Genomic DNA, 21,163 nt, shown 5'->3' on the forward strand with positions numbered 1-21,163 from the left:
ATCAATAAATTTTTAGCGTGTTTGTATACTGGTTTAATTCCCTATTTGTTGGTAAGTCATTTTTTAGTTAAATTCATTGGTTTTCTATGGAATATTCACATTTATATGGTTATTATTTAGGTAGCTGTTACAGTATGAGTAGTTTTTTCTGGCTTGATTTATTCCTACTTTTTAATAAAAATAAAATATTTTACCTCTTATTATAAAAAAAATTATATTCTTAAACTTAAAAAATAAAAACAAAATTTAACTAAACAATGTTGTCGAAATAAAAAGTCAAAATTGTCTAGCTGTCTAAATTAGGGAAGTAATAGTGCTTTATTACATACTCGAATTTCTTTTAGTAATTTCTGAAAATTATGAACCCCCCCCCCCTTGAAAAAATTCTGCGTACGCCACTGACATCGAACATTAGGATTACAATGAACAAAATCGGAGTGGTTGTCGGTTGCACCACACATTGAGATACACTTTTTATTTATCCTGAAAAAAAAAATCGTTCCTACACGCTGATTCACTGAATCTTCTATTCTTTGATACCGAAATTCAATGATTCCACCGTAAAGTACTCGCGCAGGTCAACGGGCTACAAAAGTGGGGGTAATCTTCCCTATTCCGATCATCAAAATTGTGATGGCATGACTCTGGATCATTCTCAGGCAAATATTCCAGGCTATGAGGTGAACCGGATTCGAATCCCATCAATGGCTGGTCGATGCGAGTTCCGAATCCGGCCTGCACAGTGCTGACGTCAAATATTTTGAGTGCTAGACGGATCATGTGTTAAGAGTCCCCTTGACGGTGGGTGGTTTTCCTCTCCGTATAACGCAAACGCCGGTTAGATCCATCAGAAAGTCCTCCACGAAAGCAAATTTCTCCCAATACTTGATCCAGGAGTTCCCTTGTCTTCTGGATTGTGTTCAAAATAACAAGGCTACGGAGTTGAACATCAGTAGTCGTAAACCCAAAAAATTGGGTCTGCTGTTCTACGACAATTAAAATATAAAATAAAATATATTCCAGACCGTCGTAGAGGAGACGCGATCGTAGTAACAGACAAAGTATCGACAGTACTAGTTTGCTTAAAAATTGACAAAAAGCTCCAAATTAAAATAATCGAATATATTTTTTTCAGTTAAAGGAGAATATTGGATTGTGATCCTTCCCAAAAGACGGAAAAAATACTTATTTCTGTTAAAATTTCGGGATTATAAATATCTATATAAAAATTTTTTTTAATGTAATCACTCAAAATCGAACTCCAAATTTTAAAAAAAAAAGTCAAAAGTTTTCTAATTTTCAGTCAATAAAGGCATGTGGCTACGAAAAGTTAGAATTTTTCTGAGATTAGTTTTTCTCTTACAATGAAAAATCTGAAATACCATCAATATATTCTTTTTAATTACGCTGTTTACGGGACACCCTGTATAGTCACATAGTTTACTAATATCACTTTAATAGTTTACTAATACCGCTATAATACTTTGCTAAAACCACTATATAAAGTTTACAAATAGTACCACTATAATTATAGAAATGTTGCTGTTAAGAATTTATATAAATATAACAAGTATATGAAAAAATTTAGAACGGGCCGAGAGAGTAAGTAATTTTGAATTCTTTTCAGGAAATTGTATACGAATAATCTTTTTCATATGCATGGGAACAATTATGTCGTAAAAATATAAAAAGTAACAACTTTTTATCTCAATAATCTATAATGTAAAGATTTAACTGAGACCTGATTTACATTTTCAGGCATACAAGTATGAAAAATTATTAATCCCCCTGCTCACAGTTTTCGCTAAATTGAATTATGCAGCGCGGAAAAGAAATCTTCAACTTTCGTATAAATTAACTCACAAACTAATGACCTCAAAAATAAAAAACATTTTGTTCTTCAGAATGTTCTTCAAACATTTCTCAAGAAATGTGCAAATTATTGTAACAGTGAAAAGCATGCTCGGTGAAAATTTCCTGAAACTATGGTGACGACGGCAGTAATTATTATTATTTTATTTTTATTTTTAAATATAAAGAGACATGCGGTTCTCAGAATGAAAAACTTGATATGTAGTTGGAACAATATTTTTGTCCTAAATAATAGAGATTCTGAGCAAAGATGCAGCTGGATCATTTGTAGACGCGTCGAAAATTTACGTAACACTCTTTCCTTCAATCTCTGCCTAGCGCTGCTGTCGTTTTTCATGCTAAAAATGCATTTCCAACACCCTTTGAAGTTTTTTACTGTGAAAGTCACGTTTCGATGGGGGGGGGAGAGCAGGTGTTGCCGTTTTAAAATCTAGAGATTATACTCGTACTGTAACATGAACCATGTGAGCTGCATAATCGTTTTTAACACTGTTTTTGAGCGTATACCTTATAATATATTAAAACAAAATTTTATTCTGTTCTCTCGGAGGATATGCTCAATGGTATCATAAGTGGGCTTCATTTATTTTGGTGATGGATGGTATCATATGTCGGTAAAGTAATTTTTAGGCTGAATGGTATCATATGTCGGCAAAGTAATTTTTAGGATGGATTATAATCTGTTGGTAAAATTGTTGTGTTGGATGATGTCCTATATTGGCAAACTTATTTTCAGGCTGGATGGTATCATATGTCGTTAAAGTTATCATGTCATATGTGGATGTCATATGGTAAACTAAGTTAATTTTATGCTGGGTTTCATTCTATGTTGGCTAAGTTATTTTCATGCTGGATGGTGTCATATGTTGACAAAGTAATTTTAAAAACACATCTAAGATGAAGAATATTTATTTGAGTCCATTGTTCGTGAACTTATAAGTATATAAATATTCGTTTTAAAATAAATTCATCGAAATGTACTTGTGAAAGCATATTTTTATTCAACTCAATAAACAAACAAAGAAATCAGAAGTATAGTTTTTAAAAGAAAACAAGCGAAGCATTCACTGTAAAGAATCTTGCGGTCTAACATCATTATTAGCTTCAACAACCCATACAGGGAAGAAAATGGACCTCTTGTCATTGCCACTTTCTATTGAAAACGACAGAATACTTTTTTTGATGTAAATAATGCTCTATTTATAGATTGAAGATGATTAACAATAAAATTGAGTTTTCAAGTCACATTAAAGTCCTTAGAAACCGCCACTATCTGCTATAACTCAGTTTGCGGTATTATTTCATATTGAATGAATGAGGAAAGTTGTGCAATGTTATCTGAAAAAGTTTTAAATTTTATTTGCTTAAGGAAAATCTTCTACTTCTCTTTTTTATCCTGGGAAATTTATATACTTTTACTCTAAGCTATTTTACGTAAAAGAAAGTGAGAAAAAAATCTCTTTAAATAGTTATATTATACGCTATCATTATTGTAAAGAGTAAAAATAATATTAAATGTTTAAGTTTATAATCTTTTCTTTCTTTGCGTTTCTGCTGAATGTTACATAGCTATCAAGGAGTTAGGCTATTCTAGCAGTGAAAAAACAAAGAGAATATTTTAGGATTATTTTCCACCGAGAAAATGGAGGGGAAAAAAAGAAAAAGGCTCTTTATAATACAACCAATGAACTATAAAAAAAAAAATTAAAAAAAAAACTAATTCGTCCAAAAGATGCGAAATAAAACTATACGTTGTAAAGTTTTGATTACGTTTTTTTTTAAATTTATTTACTCATTTATTAATTTTTTACCAAGCGTTTTTCTTAATTTGAAATTAATATTAAAATTTAAAGTTTTTAAAATCTGTTTTCGGTATTTTTTTTCTGTTACGGTAAACGTGATAATACAAATCCTTATTTTGATAGCAACTTCGTCAGGATTATCAGCTTCCTGAAAAAACAACAAAAAATCTCTATCTCTAAATACTTCTGTGAAAAATGCAATTTTAAGTATACTGTTGATATTGGAAGTCAATATGCGAAGATTTATGCGACTTAGGAGTGCGGTACATGTCAAGCAAAATACAGCTTTGGAAAATATATAAATAACATTTGTTGAAGTTTCTTAGCCGTACTCATGCAGTAGCTGTGCAAAAATTTTAAAATTGGAGAAGAATTTTTTTCTATTCAAAACCTTCAGACATTTTATTTCAAAGTATTAAACGAAACTTTTAAGGAAAGAATGTGCGAAAAGAAAAAGGTTTCCTCAAAAATTCTAACCTTACCCACGGAAAAGTAATATAAAATAACCACTTGAATAACTTTAGTTATGACCAAGTGTAGTGTGCGGACATCTTTGCCAGAGGGCGCTTCGCACACTCACCTCCGAAAAAAGTAATTAATTAAAGTGAGGAGAAGCATTCTCGGGACTGACTTGCGAAGTCAGATAAGATCATGTCACTAATTTACCTTTTCTTTTTATATTATTTTTACATATGTTAATAATAAACAGTGTTGTCTATATAAGTGATAGTTATTTATGAGAACCAACCACATAATATTCGTGAAGGAATATTACAACCAAGCATTTTTTTTTTTTCAATATTTCAGTGTGTTTAAATCATATTGAGAAACACTTCTTTTTTTCACTTCGATGCTAACATTTTAAAAATTAACTAAGACTTGTCTCTTTTTATTATTATTATGAGTCGCATAGAGAGATCGTGAAATCTTTCAACTTTTTGCCCACTGCTCACTCCAATCATCAACCAACGCAATTGCTTCTTTATGAGTGTTCTTTTTTAAAAATATATTCATCAACAAAAAAGACAATTTTGTTAATGAAGTATCTAGTTACTTTAACTTTATGTAAGAACGTATGTTGATATGATATTAATAAAGATAACCTAAGTCTGAAAATAATTAATTGGATTTGGAAAAAAAAAACTAACGAATTACATGTCAAAGAAGTAATTTTTCTCGTTAACGATAAATAAAGATATCATTATAGCAGTTCAAATTGGAAACGGAGTTCAAATTCAATAAAAGTTCAAATTGGATAAAGAATAAAAAGCTCGAGAGAGGTAAATGAAACTTCCTACAACAATAGATAAATAGCAGTTATTTTACGTATAAAAGTCAAAGAGAAAATTCCCTGAAATATTCCAACCTACAAGATATTTTTTATTTAACAGTTCATAATTCTCGAAATAACAACAGAACGTTAAATTTTTTTTTCCATTTCATTTTACTTCCTGTGAATTTTTCTACACCCCCCGCGTCATTTCGAGTTTCTAAGTCTTAAAGTTTTAGTGTATCGAACATCGAAATAAAATGCAACGTTAAAGTTGAACATCTAATACATTAAATTTTAACGTTGCGAATTTTAAAAGTGTTACATTCAGTCTCAACGGCCTCATATAAACTTGATTTGATATAAAACTTTTAAAATTTCAATGACCTCGTGAATATTAAACAAAAAAGAACAAAGTGTTGACGAATTTAAAACTTAAAAAAACAAATTGATGATACCTTCTAAGTTTTAATGACCTTGAGAAGCATAGTCATTTACAAACAATAAACAGTTGCCATGACTCCCTCGTCACAGTGAAATGTTCATGTGATGTATAGTTTATAGATGACGTCAGTAAGATGGCTGACAGCTTATAATATGACTAACCATAAGTCAAGAGCTGATCTCACTTAATTATACATATTAAAATACTTTCCTTTTCATTTTGATCCAAGTCCTGCGAAGATTTGAAAATCATTTATCAAGTAATAACAATCTTTACGTTTGGAGCGTATCAAATTCTTTTGACGGTATCAATTGAAAAAGAAAAATAATGACTGAAGAGAACGAGAAAACAAACTTTTCTTTCTGAGTGAGTTGAATTGTGATGAAAAAAATATAAAAATTGCCTTTCATTTACATTTATAAAATTGAGGGGGGGGATTTATTATATTAAAAAATTAATTCAGTTTAAGCTTTTCGATTGTTGAAATGATTAAATCCGACTCCAGAATTTTTGAGAACTACGATAAAATTTTTTCCAAATTCTATATTTCCTTTTTTTTCACGTTTAAAGATATATGTCTGTAGCCTACCCAGAGAGGGGGGGGGGCGTACAGTAGAGACGAGATGAACTTAGCCCGACTCGGGCAAGAATTAGTTAATATAAAAAATAGGTTTCGGGCTCGGACTCAATTATTAAGGATAAAAAAAATGCATAATTTATAAAGCATAAAAATTAGACGTATGATTCTTCTGGTCGGGGCTTTAGCTATATAGACTTATGATTAAGATGTTTAGCCTACTATTTTTAATTTTTGTTTTAGTCATTTTAGAGTTTCCGTCGGTACTATACGAGACGTTGGACGTCGTTCCTTGAAGTGAGCGAAATGCAGAGTAATAGTTAAGTATGGCGTTGTTCAGATGACACACTGAGAGATTACAATTAATCTGGCAATAAAAATATAATATTCAATGTATTCGTACCGTCTTTATACATGGGCACGCCCGGGGTACCCAAGCACTCAGGTGGCCCTTAAAAATCTTACTTTTTATAAATTGAATTTTAAAAAAAACTAAGAATAAACAATATTGCATTATACATTTTTTAAAATAAATATATTCTCGTGCAAAAAGTGTGCATTTTTTTCAACAAATAGTGATTGATTATCATGAAAACACCCATAATTTAAATAGTTTATCACCAGCAAAACTTAAAAAGTCAACCGAAATCTATTTTTCTACTCTAGGTTTTAGATTCTCAACTCTCTAAGTCTCCAAATAGGCTTGACCACCACCCACTCTGCTTAGTATTTATAAATTATAATTAATTAAATAAAGAATAAAATATGAAATAGTTCAGAATTGCACATGGGACAGCAACTTTTAAGTTATGTCTGATATGCATTGAAAGATGTTTTAATAACTGACTTTAATAGTGTGACTCAATAATTCATACCTTTTCAATCTTTTCATTTGCTATACCCCTATGTTTTTTTTAAAATTTAATTATTTTAATTAGCTTCTTTGTTTTGAAAATTATTGAATCATTTGAGGATTGCAACTGGTTAGCATCTCAACTTTTTTTAAAATTATGCATTGAGTTTTTGGGGTAATAAAAATGTGTTTGTTAAAATTATGGAATATCTTAAAAATGCTTTATTTTATGTATGTGGAGCTTTTTAGTTCGATTTTAAACAGTATGACATGCTATAAGGGCTCAAAACATTTCTGTGCCCTTTTTTGCCCTGCAATGTATCGTGAATGATGTGAGGCGAGAGTCAGAGCGTTCTTATCTATAAAAGTACGTTCTAAGAGAAACATTTCCTTCCCGTTTTTATTTAATACTAGCCGCCTAAGGCGGCCAGCTGTCCGCCACGCTGAAGGTTTTCACAAATAAAGTTTTTTAAAACATAGCAGGAAATCTGAAGATTAGTGGACAATTAAAGTGTTCCTGTCCTGCAATTTTGTCTTCATATCCAGTTCTGCTGCAGATGTGTTATAGCTCTTGAGGATGTTTGAAATTATATAGCTACAACGCTTAAGAAAAAAAAAACTAAAATGCTAAATACATGAAAAGAACACGAAAACGAATAAATTTTTTATGGTATCAATTTCTATTTCTATATAATTTTTTATGGTATCAAATTCTATTTCTATATCTGTTACGTCAAGCACTCAGGTATTATAATTTGATCTAGTTGTGCTTGTATAATTTTGATCTAGTTGCGCTTTCTACGTCATTTTGTTAACATCGTTTGGTTTGTTATTTAACATCGTTTGGTTTGTTATTTCTAAGTTAACTTTCAAAAAATTGGCTGGCATCAGCATTTTTATTCTTTAAGTTGTTTATTTTTTCTTTTGGAATTCGTTCCTTTTTAGCGAAATGTTTTTCAACCTAATCGAATTCTTTGCCGACTGTTCTCTGTATATATAAAGAAAATAAAGTAAATATTTTTAAAGTGTTGTGAAAAGAATTTTTAGTTGTACAAAGTACTACAATATCGCTATAAAAATTATCGTCTTCGCTTAAGAAAAAAAAAAAAGAGCGTGGAAAGAAGAAGAAAAACTTATTATAACAATTATGAACAGCGACAAATATATCAAAGCGAAGCGTTCTATTTACGTATCGAATATGTTGCCACATTTTTAATACAAAAGTTAAACTTTTCTCCACTTTAATAAATGTAAACTAATGCGAACTTTACAATTAAATTATTAATTCCTTCGTATATTATTGGTTTAAGTTGTCGAAAATTAATATTTCAATTGTAAGGTTCGCATTAGCATACATTTATAAGAGTGGGGAAAAGTATATGCATTTTTTAATAGTTTTTTGAATATGGCTCTTTGAAGACGAAAAAGCAGACGAAAAGCATAGACTTACAAAATGACTGATAACTAAATAACTAATCCAAATTTTTAAAAAAGAAAAAAAATACTTCTTCATTATGTCAAAATACAATTATGTGCCGAGTTTCGTGCCTGGGCGAGGCTTCTGGGGCGATATATTGTGATTACAGACAGACACACACACAGCCGCTTTTATTATTATGTATAGATCATATGCAGGCGATTATTTTATAATTATATCATTTTAATTTGCTAATATATATTTTTAAAGATTAGTAATCCTTATACAGAAGAAAATATCAGACTCTGTCCACAGCCACCGAAAAATACGGATCTCGGTGGTTATGGTATGTCTGGGGCTCTAGGTAATCCTATGTCTCTCAGGCTCGGATTAAAATTCTTCAGTATCGGACTTTCAAAAGTGAGTCCAAACTAATAGCACAGCCAATTAAAATTAAAAATAATTCATTTTTATTAGAAGGTAATTAATTTTGCGATAATTTAAAAAATGTTAAAATAATTTATTATAAAAAATTCCAAAAAGGAACCGCGTACCCTTAAATAACGAACTCAATTGATATTCTTTTGTTTTCTTGAGACTTGAAGCGATAGACTCGAACTCCTGATTTTTCTGAAAGCTTCATGATTTATTAAAAAAAACTTAAGACAAATAATAATAATTCAACCTATGAACATATTTGAAGGCAGTTTTTGATAATAACTAAAAAAAAAGAAAAATTAAGATGATTTAGATAAATAAAAATACCTGATGTTCATAATAGAAAAGCGCCCTTAACAGCTTACAATAACATTTCCGGTCATGGTTATTCTTAATCCTTATGATGAGATCTACTTCCCCTAGAAGTTTATGGCTATAGCCACGGGATACGATGAATAAATTTTTAATCCTTTTAATTCGCCATTGTGTAACATTTGAAAGATTGTCCCAACTTTTTCATGTCACTCTTCCAGGGGTAATTGTGAGCCCAACTCAAAAATCCTGAAAATTTCTTGAGTAAAATCTATATTGATGCATTTCAAAAATTAATGCGTTTATTAATTTACATCATTGATATTTTCAAATCATGAAATTCTAAGTAAATTATATGTAGCATATTTTAAATTAATTATACTTATAAGTTTATTATTAATATTAATACTTATAAGTTTACTTTTATCTCTAATCACATTTATTATTCTACCAGAAAAAATATTTACAAATGAAAGAGATGCCAAGTATAAATTCTAGTTCTAACATTTTAATAAAATGTAGGAAGAATTTTTATTCAAAAGTGAGATCAATCATTTCTTGAAATTTTTGGACCTTGTATTTCCGGAAACGTACGGATCATAGTTAGCGAAAAATCCAGAAATCCGTAGTTTTTCCGGGGCACAATCACCTCTGCTCTTCTGGCCCAGGTAATAATTTCTGTTATTTTAGGAAAAAAATGAAGAATATTTTAATCTAGCATCTGCAACACTATTTATTTCTATCATTCTGTAGGATTGTTTGAGTGCTTTGAAGATCTAATTCACCTGTTGTTCGTATAGCTTTGAAATTCTAAACTGAGGCGTGAACAGTTTTTGCTTTCATTCTCTTGTACAACTATTTTATTAGGGGGACCGAAAAGTAATATCGTTTCGGTGCTCTTGATATTTCTTATCAAGATTATATTTTTAATCGAGAATACATTCACCTTCGTTAGCAACAACCTTTCAATGCCTGATCCAAAAAAAAAAAAATGAATTGGTTTTTAAGACTAACGAATATTTAATGAGCCGAAGCGACATTACTTTTCGGTTCTCCTAAAACACTTTTTTAAATATATTACATATTATGTGTAATAATGCGATAACTCTAAAATAAAAATTTTCTTAAGCACAAATCTACCTTGAGAACTTAGTAGCAGACCTTATGAAATCCCATTCCTAGCATGCGAAAATGCCACTCCTATGACTTCAGCCAGCTTCGTTTAAGTGAATTCGTTTTGTTTTTCTCTTGTTAAGTGTCTTAAAAGGAATATGTATTTTCAAAAGTATAAATTTTTTAGCACTTTTTAGTTTTTAAAAATATGTGATTTGAGTTTCCGGAGAATCATCCAGTTATTCTTATATTACTTTTACAATTTGTTAAATTAATTTTATAAATTTGCTCAGCAAAAAAATTAATTTTTCGAATGTAAATATATTCAATAAATGTCATTTTGTAATATAGGGCTTTATGTTTAAAAGGAAAACAATAATAAATTCTAGGATAGTCATTCCATCCTTGAGTTTGTTGATGAAAATATCACTTTGTGTTTAACATTACATGGCGCTGTAAGAAAATAATTTTACAAATTTTCTCCGCAAAAAATTACTTTTTCAAAAATAGATTCAATGAATGTCAATTTGTAAAAAAGGGCTTTATATTTAAAAGTAGAACAATAATAAATTCTAGTATTGTCATTCGATTCTCGAATTCGTTTATTGAAATATGACTTAGCGTTTAATGACAAGGCGCTGGTTAAGAAATCACTTTTTCGAATCCCAGCGTTGGCTCGTACCCATCACAGTGCTGACGTAAAATATCCTCAGAGGTAGACGTATCATGGGATAGAGTCCCCTAGCCATTAGGCTAACCGTGGGAGGTTTCCTTTTCCATGTATTGCAAATGCGGGTTAGTTCCATCAAAAGTCCTCCACGAAAGTAAATTGCCCCTTATACTTGAACCAAAAGCTCCCTTGTCAACTGGATTGGGTTTTAAAAAAAACAAGGCTACGGAGTTGAACATTAGTGGTCGTAAACCCAAAATTTCATAGGCTGTTCAACGACAGTTATAAAATAACGTTACATGGCGCTGTTAAGAAATTAATTTTACAAATTCGCTGAGCAAAAAATTTATTTTTAAATAACTCGATTTAACAAATGTCATTTTATAAAACAGTGCTTTATATTTAAAAGTGAAACAATAAATTCTAACATTATCATTTAATTCTCGAGGTTTATAAAAATATGAACTCAGCGTTTAATGGTACAAGGTGCTGTTAAGAAATTAATTTTATAAATTCGCTGCGAAAAAATCATTTTTTTAGATATAAATAGATTCAACAAATGTTATTTTGTTAAATAGTGTTTTATATTTAAAAGTGGAATATTAATAGCCATTCAATTCTAGAGTTTATGAAAATATGGCTTAACGCTATAAGGAGCAGTTTAGAAATTAATTATACAAATTTACACTGCGAAACCTATAACAATAATACGTAAATAGATAATAATAATATATAGAGATTATAAGAATATTTTTTTTGTAAAATGGTGTTTGATATTTCAAAATGGAGCTATATTTCTTTCTCGTTGTGGAAAGTAATTTGCTAGTTTGTTTTAAAATATTACTTCAATCATAACGATTAAAAGGGGAGTTAAGTAAACAATTTTTCAAAATTTGAAGATTGAAACTTGTATTTTTAGGATATGAGGAATCAGATCTTAAAGTATTCTCTTTTCTGCCAATCAATAAGCTACATGAATAATAAGTTAAATCTTTAGTACCACAAAAAAAACATTATGTGAAACAATAAATTATCGATTTAGTGTTGCACCCTCTTTGTGAAATATGAACTAAAAATGTTCCCTCTTCCAAATATTCTAACGTTTTAGAGTATCAATTATTATTCTTTATAGACTATAACAGACTTTGTTACGTTGCATCTGGTAAGAACTGTCTTCGGTTTAAGATCACCATTGAAATATCATATAATAAAAATCTTGCTGTATAAGGTATTGATAGGAGCTTTCTTGATTTACGCCTCAAAGACGTAGATCTAGATTTAAAAAAAAAAAAAAGAGCAGGAAGAACTTTGAAAGGAAGGTTTTGAGAACCATCTTTCGTGATGTTCTGGATACTAATAATATTCAAAGAAAAAGATTTAATTTTAAAATTGATAGAATTGTTTAAAAGTAAGGATAATATCGAATTCATAAAACTAAATAGAATGAGATGAACAAGGACACCTAATAAGAATGAGAACAACATTGAGGGGTTTTCAATACCTCCAACTAAAGACCAAGAGCCACCAAAAAGAGATGGAAAGACTGTGTAGATGAGCACCTTGCCAGCCTGAAAGTGAAGAGCTGGAGATCAATGTCCGAGTGATTGGGAAAAGCTTCTAAGGAAGGCCCACAAAGGGTCGTTGTGCCAATGCAGTTGAATCGAATTTTTCAAAACTTGGAATTGTAAATTAGCCTACACCGTTTTTCATTCAGCTCTTACAAACATGGCGACTGGTTTCATGTGATTTCTAATGAATGGCGGTAATGATAGAGTTAAAAATGCCATTTTCAGTTAACCCCCTCCCAACAATTCCTACGAATATCATTCTGTAAAATAGTGCTTTATACTTAGGAAGCTGAGCATTTTTTTCCTGACATTGGGATTTAAAACTGGAGTTAATGAAATTATACGTGTTTTACATAACAAGTAGTGCATTTTAAATTTTAATTTTACACAATTTTTTTACATGGAATTTAACATATTTTCATGTATTTTGAAAAATGTCCATATAATACTTTGGATTATACGCTAATTATTATAAAACTAAGCATAAGACACTTTACACAATGTGACAGAATAGGTGTCTCGAATTTTTATATTGCTTTATACTCACCAGTTTTGCTTACATGAAAAAATTTCTCAAGTTCAATTTAAAAGATGAACTTCCTTGTGAACATGTCGCTTAAATTCATACTGTCGAAATGGATGCCGTACGAAAACATCAAAATCTTCATACGCAGAAGTTGAGATCCTGTGAAATTTTCAAGAGAGCAAAAAGGATCCAAAAATTTATTTTCCAAACTCCAAAAAGAATCGGAAGCACTGGTGGTTATCTAATTCATTATAGAGGTGGAGTCAGAGGAACAGAACAGAATACTAAAAGAAGGTTTACAAATGAAACCATGCAAAAGACAACAAATTCATTGCCTTGTCAACACATAAAAACAATCTTAAGTTAAAAAGAGCAAAATTTTAGAATGTCGTCATGTGGTGTGCGACGTTTTAATTTTGGATGAAAAACATTTTATTCTACAAAATCAGAACCAGTAAAAACGACCGTGTGTGCAGTGAGTCACGCCAACATTCCCAAAAATAAGTTGGTTGTAGAGAGATACAAATATGAATCGCAAGTGACGGTATGGAATGAGATTTCATCATATATTGCTTCGTTATTGACAGCATTTTATTGAGAAATTAGAGACTTATCACAAAAGAAGCTTAAAAAGATTAAGTTTTTTTTTCTTCTCGAAATGTAAAGAAACAAAAAAAATTATCAAAAGTATGTTTCTTTTGATTTAACATGAAGCAGTTGATTTATAATTTTAAAAAAATTTCAGTTTAAAATGCATTTTGCACATACAAATAAAAATAGGCTAAGTAAAACAAACGAGAATATTTAAAATCTAAACCAATAAGCAAAGAGATACTTTCCAAATAAAATACATTATGATATTAGTGATATAAATTGTATTTTTGTTACTGTAGTTTATTTTCTTTTTAAATAATGAAAATAAAAAAAGTCAAGTTAGTGTTGAACTAGACCTTTTCACAATTATTTTTTTAGCACTACATCAACATTACAATTATCTTCTATATTATTAAGAAATCAAATCTGTTGCGTGTATTAAAAGCTGGTATCTTTTAGCACATTATGATGAAGTAATTTCTGAATTGAGCTGTTTTTTACTTTTTTATGACCTTTAATAGGAAGCAAATCAACAATGGTTGCGCAACTTTTGGACAACACTTTGACTATTGTTTCTACTAAATATAGAAGTAAAAAAATAAAATAATCTTTTGATTTATAATAACAATTTGTAAACAACCATAAAGGAGATATATTAAGCTTCCAGTAAGTTCACAACTTTAATGACTTACACTTCTGATTTAGAAAATAATGGTTATGTTAATTTTATAAGTTCAGTTAATTTAATATAATTTGTTGCTCATAAAAATATCTCAGACATTCATCTTAATTTTCTGTTACAGGACAATTTTTTTCCTAAGTGTGTAAAAATAAATACACTGTTGCAATTTAGAGAAAATTTGCGATTTTGTATATTAGTAGATCTTTAGACAACTGCACAAAAAATTTTTCAACAACATAAAAAATTAAAAAAGAGTGGATTGTTACGAACTTAAAAAATATAAAAAGAAAGTATATCTTCAAAATTAATGGGTTTTTATTTTTAGTTCATAGATTTCTACAGAAAATAAAATATATAAATAACAAGTTTGAATTTTATATATACATCTAATAAATAAAGCATGTGTCATTAAAAAAAACCCAGTGAAAATTCGAATTTTTATAGTGGTCCAAAAATACAATGGTTTATTTAAGTCTTAAAACTATACAAAAATTTGAAGCAAGCTAAAAGCTGGTTTCACTAAAATGGTTTATAAAACTTCTGTAGGAGACAATAAAATAACAATAACTTAAGTTTCTTCTTTATGCTGACAAATGCAATTAAAAAAAAAAAAAAATTCAAACAATTGCACAATGTTAAATTTCCACCACTCTCTTTATATTCTCTATACATGAATGCACATACATGTGAATGTCAAACTTTGGTATTTACAGTGATGCTATATATACAAGAGGAGAAATGTAGATTACAATCTGACTATTTACAATACAGCTCTGGGTTATCTGTGACCATCTTTAGAAAAACGTCTTCTTTTCACTTGTACTAATAATTCTTGGGAATCTGAAAGAAATAAAATACATTTATACCAACCATCTCATTCAAAAAATGACTCTTAAAATACAGTAAAACCCTGATTACTCAACTCTCACAAAACAAATGGTGTGCCAGAAAATAAAAATCATCAAATGTTCAGCGATATTTTATTAAGTACAACGTCACATAGCATAAAAATTAAACAATGGGTAAAATGACTTGAATCAGATGGTCAGTACCACAAAGTGAATCAGTACACTAATCCCTTATTCAGTAGCAGATCTAAAAGGGGGGAGGTATTGGTAATTGCCTCCCTCGTCATGCAGCAGATATAAATAATGATTTTTGTGTGAAATTATTATTAAAATATAAGACTTAAGTGCTAATAAAAACTTATAATACTCATAATTGATAATTCTTAATTTTCTACTATTTATCAATATGATATAAATTATTCAAATTAAATACTTTTTTAATAATTAATATTTCAAAGTAATAAGTGTACTAATTAAGCATATCTTCATTAATAAAAATAATATTAACAAAAAAATGTGCTTCTTATATAAATGTCAAAAAACAATATTGGTCAATTAAAAAAAAAATAAATAAATAAAAAAAAAGATTTTTTGTCAATCTTTTTCATCCCAGTATCCCCAGGAATAAAAAGGAGTATAGATCTCTTGATCTACACTCATCACATATTGTCTGCCGCTGAGCGGGGAAAAAATATAATTAAAAATTTCAAAGATATATTTACTGTTTATATTAATATTATGGCATGAATTCACGTAAGGTTTGCCCTCATGATATATAAATCACATACATATTTATGTATATTACATATAATTACATTCATATTTATGTAATTTTTGAATCACAACATTGTATTTTATATTTATCAGAGTGGTCACTAACACTCTAATAAATCTAGAAAAAAATTCTGAAGACTGATTTTACTCAATTACTCTAATTTTGTAACAGGAGGCATTCATTTTATTAAATTTTTAACTATGCCTTATTCTTCATCCTAAAATATATTACAAAACACTTATGCGTGCAATCAGAATTGAAAATATATAATCTTTTTTTAAAAAAAGTTATAACAAGACCGAGTGATCAGAAAAAAAATAGGGTACCCCAAACATTAATTTCATAATTTTCCCAGAGTTTTTAGATATTTCAGTTAATTTCCCTCTCCCATCTCAGATTTTTCCAGATTGATAAAATTCCCTGTTTTCCATGATTACTTTGCTCTGTAGCCACCCAGGTTTATGTGATTTATGATACTAATCACACAGTAATCATGATATAATAAATATAAAAATTGTGCAATAACCAATATTTAAATCAACTTTAAAGATTAATAAGTGCTTATAAACAAGTTTTATTGAAGATTCATACCTTTTTATTTTCCAAAATTGTAAAGAATTATAAATGTAAGAGTAGTATTACATAACAGCCTCAGAATATTTTTCCATATACATAATTAAATAAAAATATGAAATTGAGAGCTGAAGTATGTTCAACGTAATAACTCATTTATTCTAACGTTAGAAACAGAAAACATAAACAAGATACATTTTCTAGAATCTAATTCTGTCAAGTACAATGATCGTTTCATTAAAAGTAAAACACTGGTAAGTTTTAACAGAATTTATGTTCAAGAATGATGAATTAGCCTAGAAAAAGTTATAGATATTTTAATCATTTAATATAAAAAAATTTTCTTCAATAAATTTTTTTTTCTTCAAGCAATATTTTTTTTAAACAATAATTCTCTTCTTCTTAAATTTAGACTATGTTTTTTATCTGAGAAGAGAAACTCAATCATAAATAAGAAAAATTTATTGTATGGACTTTTTTCTTCCAATACGGTTAATAGATTATTTCTCTTCTTTCATAGGGATTGGTTACACTTTGTTTCAATAGCCTTTTTTTTTCAAATAAAATAAATTTTCAAATCAAATTTTAAAAAATCCTCAACTTTGATAGTAATTTTTAAAATGTAAATGGAGTATATTAGTTCTGTTAGAAATCAAGGAGTTAATTCACAATATTTGTGACAATATTCACAAGTTATACCAATATTTGTACTAATTTTTCTTTTCTTTTCTAAAATGTCTAGTTTTTAAATTAAGTGGTTAAGTTTGTACAATGCTTAGTTTATATGAGCAATCAATGACACTATACTTAAAAAAATTTATAGGTGAAGGGTAGATATAACAAAAGGTGTGACCCTTTTATTTAATTTATCAAATACTCGTTGTTTGACCGCTAAATCACGGATTCTGCTATATTCCGCCACTCATTTAGATGCAAAGCAATTACATTCTGGTCAGTCAGATACAAATCTTCCTAAATATAGCAAAGAGAAGTAATGGCAAAGTAAATTTAAAATAAAAAAGGTAACTGTAGATCTTTGAAAATTCAACTCTTGAATGACAATTCAACCCTTCGATCAACTGTCCTTGGGCAAATTTTGTACAAGTTTCATTTAAGCAATATTAAAAGAATGAGAAAATAGCAATAGACTTGAATACAAAATTATGACCTTATTAAAGCTATTTTAAAATATGGGCCCATGTCTTAAAAATATAATTAATGAAGGACAATTTAAATACTTGGTTTTATACTTTCTGTCAGACCAAAACTAGTGAATGAAAATGTAATTTTTAATTAGGGATCTTGTCATTGAAACCTATTTAAGAAAAAAAAAACTGACTTTGTGAAATTACTATAGATTTTAAAAGTACAAGTTTCATAAGTATTATTTGAGCTTAAGCAATATATCTATATAATTATATATTTTATAATGTATTAATATAATCTTAATAGTATAAAATGTTTCTTCAGTTGGTAATTATTAATATTTAAAGTTAATTGCAAGAATGGTATAAGTGCATTGTGAGTTAAATAATGAGTGTTTTGAAATATTTCCAGATATATAGGTTTTGGACGTTTTAAAACACTTTAGCGTAATATATACCGTGTTTCCTTTTCCACAGTCAGCCCGGGATGTCGAAAACTCTAACTTCAGTAGTAACTAAGATTTCTTTAGAGAGTAATAGAAAACAACATTGATCTTATATTTATGATTGGAAATTTTATATAATAGATATTTTTATTCTTTCCAAGCACAAAATTACAGTCTTTCTCTAATTATAAGAAAGTGATGTTTTTTTTTCTTTATTAGGTAAGGTATTTTTATTTATTAAACATATTAAGGTACTTATTAAACATCTAAGATAACTACAATAAAATGATTTTTGAAAGTTACGTCAAATTAATGATTGGATTTCAACACCAATCATTAGTAGTATAAAATTTATCAGACATCTTATTCAAAATAAATTAAATGGGCGATAATAAAGTATTGTGCCTCGGAAACACAGAGATTTTTCAACTACTAATGTCCTATAATAAATACTGTTGAAACTTTTTACTTTGATTTAAATCAATAGTAGAATTTAAATAGCATATATAAAACATTACATAGATTTACTTCTAAATTCATTTTTCTTTCTGCCGTCAACATAGAAACATAGGTAAGTAAGCTGTGTAAATTTAATTTAAATTTTATTCCAATAGATTGAGAAAATAAACCTGAACTAAATTTAAAATTTTTTTTTTTCAAGAGGGTAAGAAAACTGGCTCTTTCTGAATCCTGAATATACTGCAGACAAATATTGTAAGACTGTGTTGTAACATTGAAAAGTTTGAAAGTACCACGATTTTAATTATTAGGATTGACAAGTAGAAGCAAATAGGGGCATCACCCCAAAACAGAAATAAAGTTTCTTTAAGTCTCCTAAATTTCCAAGAAAATGCCCGGCTCAACTTTTGCTACATGCAGAAATTTTCTATTAGAAGTATGTTGTTCTTTTTTATCAATGAAAAAACAAAATTTTCTTTTTGATTAACAGAACTTTACTAGGCAAAGATAAACACTTGTATATCTTTATATTGCGGTGGTAAATAAAATATAAATTAAATGAATATTTTGCAAATGAACTGGAAAAACATAAAATTCAACAATGTAATAGTTTATTTAATAGAATCACATTAGTCATTCATATAGCCCACACCTTACTCGGGATTAAAAAACAAATAGCAAATATGGTAATAATTTATCAAATTGGAAAAGAAGATGATGTTAATGAATGCTTCATACTGATAATAATAAATTTAAATATATTTAGCGGAATTTTTGCTAGAAATAATAGTCACAGATGTTAGATGTATTAAATTTGAATCTCATTAACTACTAATTGTCACAGTAAATCAAAATGAATCACTTTTCAGATTTGAAGCAAGTTTTTTTCCCCTGTGTTTTACTTAAATAATAAAATAATTCCTTTAATTTTTTGGTTTATTCTAGATTTTTCTGAGCCTGCAGAATGAACTAAAATTAACCCAATTTTGGGTGTGAAACACTACAAATATCTGTGAGCAAATTAAAGTAACATTATCATCTGTTGATGGTTACATTAATAATTACATAAGAATTAGGTACATCATTACATCAGGGTGTGTTGAAAATAGATGCAGTTTTTGGAGCAATAAATATGAATTAAAATTATATCACTAAAAGTAATTTTTTTAAAAATTGTATGACACGAATTATTGATGTAAAATATCCAAATAACTTTGCTGAGTATTATGTAGAAATATAAACAGCATTGTAAAATTTTTTAACATAAACTTTTTATTTGCTTATACTTCTGAAAAATTTATAAGCTGAATAAAATCTTTCACTAGAAATGAAGCTATTTTCACCATCAGTTAGATTCATAAGCAAAAAACCGCATGCAGCAAAAATATTTATTACGAAAAATTAAGCATATTCTAGGGAGTTGCAGAACAGATGTGAAGAAGTTAAAATAGGTTAAAGATTCATAAAAGTTTTAATGCATAGTCGTAATATACACTTTTTAGATTAAAGAAAATAATTGATACATAAAACAATTGAACATTTTTGAACCATTTGCATATTTATAAAAGAAAAGTAAATACTAATGATTCTTATAAAGTTTTGCAATATAAATTATGCAAAAGAATATCAGTGCAAATGATACTCACCAGCAGTACCACGAGTTTTTCTTTTAGCTGAGATAAAATTACTTTCTTCTTTGTTGTTATTTAACAAATTTGCTTTAGACTCCTGGTCTCTGATTCTACCACTTCTCTGTACACCAACTTTTGAACTTAGAACTTGATCCTGGACTGTAAAGCAAAAATTAGAAGATAAATAAAATAAAGTAAATAACTGACTCAATTGTGCATTTTTTCAGTGCTTACTTTTAATAAATATGTAATTCCTTTTTTTTTTAAATGGTTTTTTTATTTAAAAAAAAAATGTTTTCTAGTCACTTTTGCTCACTTATTTATTATTAGTTATAGTTATTGTTTTACAGGTCATATACAAAAAAGTAAGGGAATGGTATAATATCTTAAAAAAATATGCTTCAGATTAAAAATCAGAAATTAAATAAGGGAAATATATTTCCCTTTTGGAATTTTATAATAAACTCAACTTCCTAACCTCACTCCTTGCTTGCGTAGGGAGGCCATCTTAAAAATTAGTCCTTTTTATTACAGATTAGGATTGTCCAGAAAAAAGTACCCTAATTTGATCTACAGAATTTTGTATTTTGATTCAGGGATGGTGTGGCAATTTAAAAATGTTTATAGGTTGCAAATTGTTTAAAATAAAGATATCTCTAGAAATATATTTTAGATCTTAAGAATAAAAATATATAAGTTTGAAATAAAATTGGATGTATTTAAAAAATTAAATTAATCTTATCTCTTCATCACTCGAGGTTTGAGCAACCCCCAAGGTATGAGGTTGAGTTTACAGAGGGAAAACGCCATAACTACTATCCAAAACTCAGAAGCCCACCCTGCTGATTCTTCAAGCATAAGTTCTCTATAAAAACCATGTTATGATTGTGTAAAAGTGAAAAAGTGTACAATAACATAACAGAAACATAACTAGGTGTAATGAGAATGGATTATCAAAACTTTTACCGTATAGTTTCAAAAATAAAGGTTTTAACAAAGATTCATGTTAATCTAAAAAATAATAAAACAAAAAAAAAAGCAAAAAAATAAAATTTAAAAAAAGGCTAGTCCTTTGGGGAATGAATGCAAGAGGGATTTGCATGGGCTCAAAAAGTTAATGTTGTATTTTTTATAAGGAAGTTCCATG

General features: G+C 28.5%; 1 protein-coding gene across 4 annotated transcripts in view; it reads right to left on the reverse strand.

Moving 5' to 3' along the window:
- Positions 1–14,436: 14,436 nt before the first annotated feature.
- The window catches only part of LOC107452001 (serine-rich adhesin for platelets), a 46,799-nt gene continuing 40,072 nt past the window's right edge, over positions 14,437–21,163 (reverse strand). For all 4 annotated transcript variants that reach the window (XM_016068265.4, XM_016068266.3, XM_071180221.1 and 1 more), the window contains 2 exons: positions 20,032–20,175; positions 14,437–14,979 (listed from right to left, as the gene is read on the reverse strand). In XM_016068265.4, coding sequence (XP_015923751.2) covers positions 14,918–14,979; positions 20,032–20,175 — 206 coding nt within the window. In that variant the 3' untranslated portion in view covers positions 14,437–14,917. The remainder of the gene's footprint in view (positions 14,980–20,031; positions 20,176–21,163) is intronic.

The sequence above is a fragment of the Parasteatoda tepidariorum genome, chromosome 4, assembly GCF_043381705.1.
Source record: "Parasteatoda tepidariorum isolate YZ-2023 chromosome 4, CAS_Ptep_4.0, whole genome shotgun sequence".
NCBI lineage: Eukaryota > Metazoa > Arthropoda > Arachnida > Araneae > Theridiidae > Parasteatoda > Parasteatoda tepidariorum.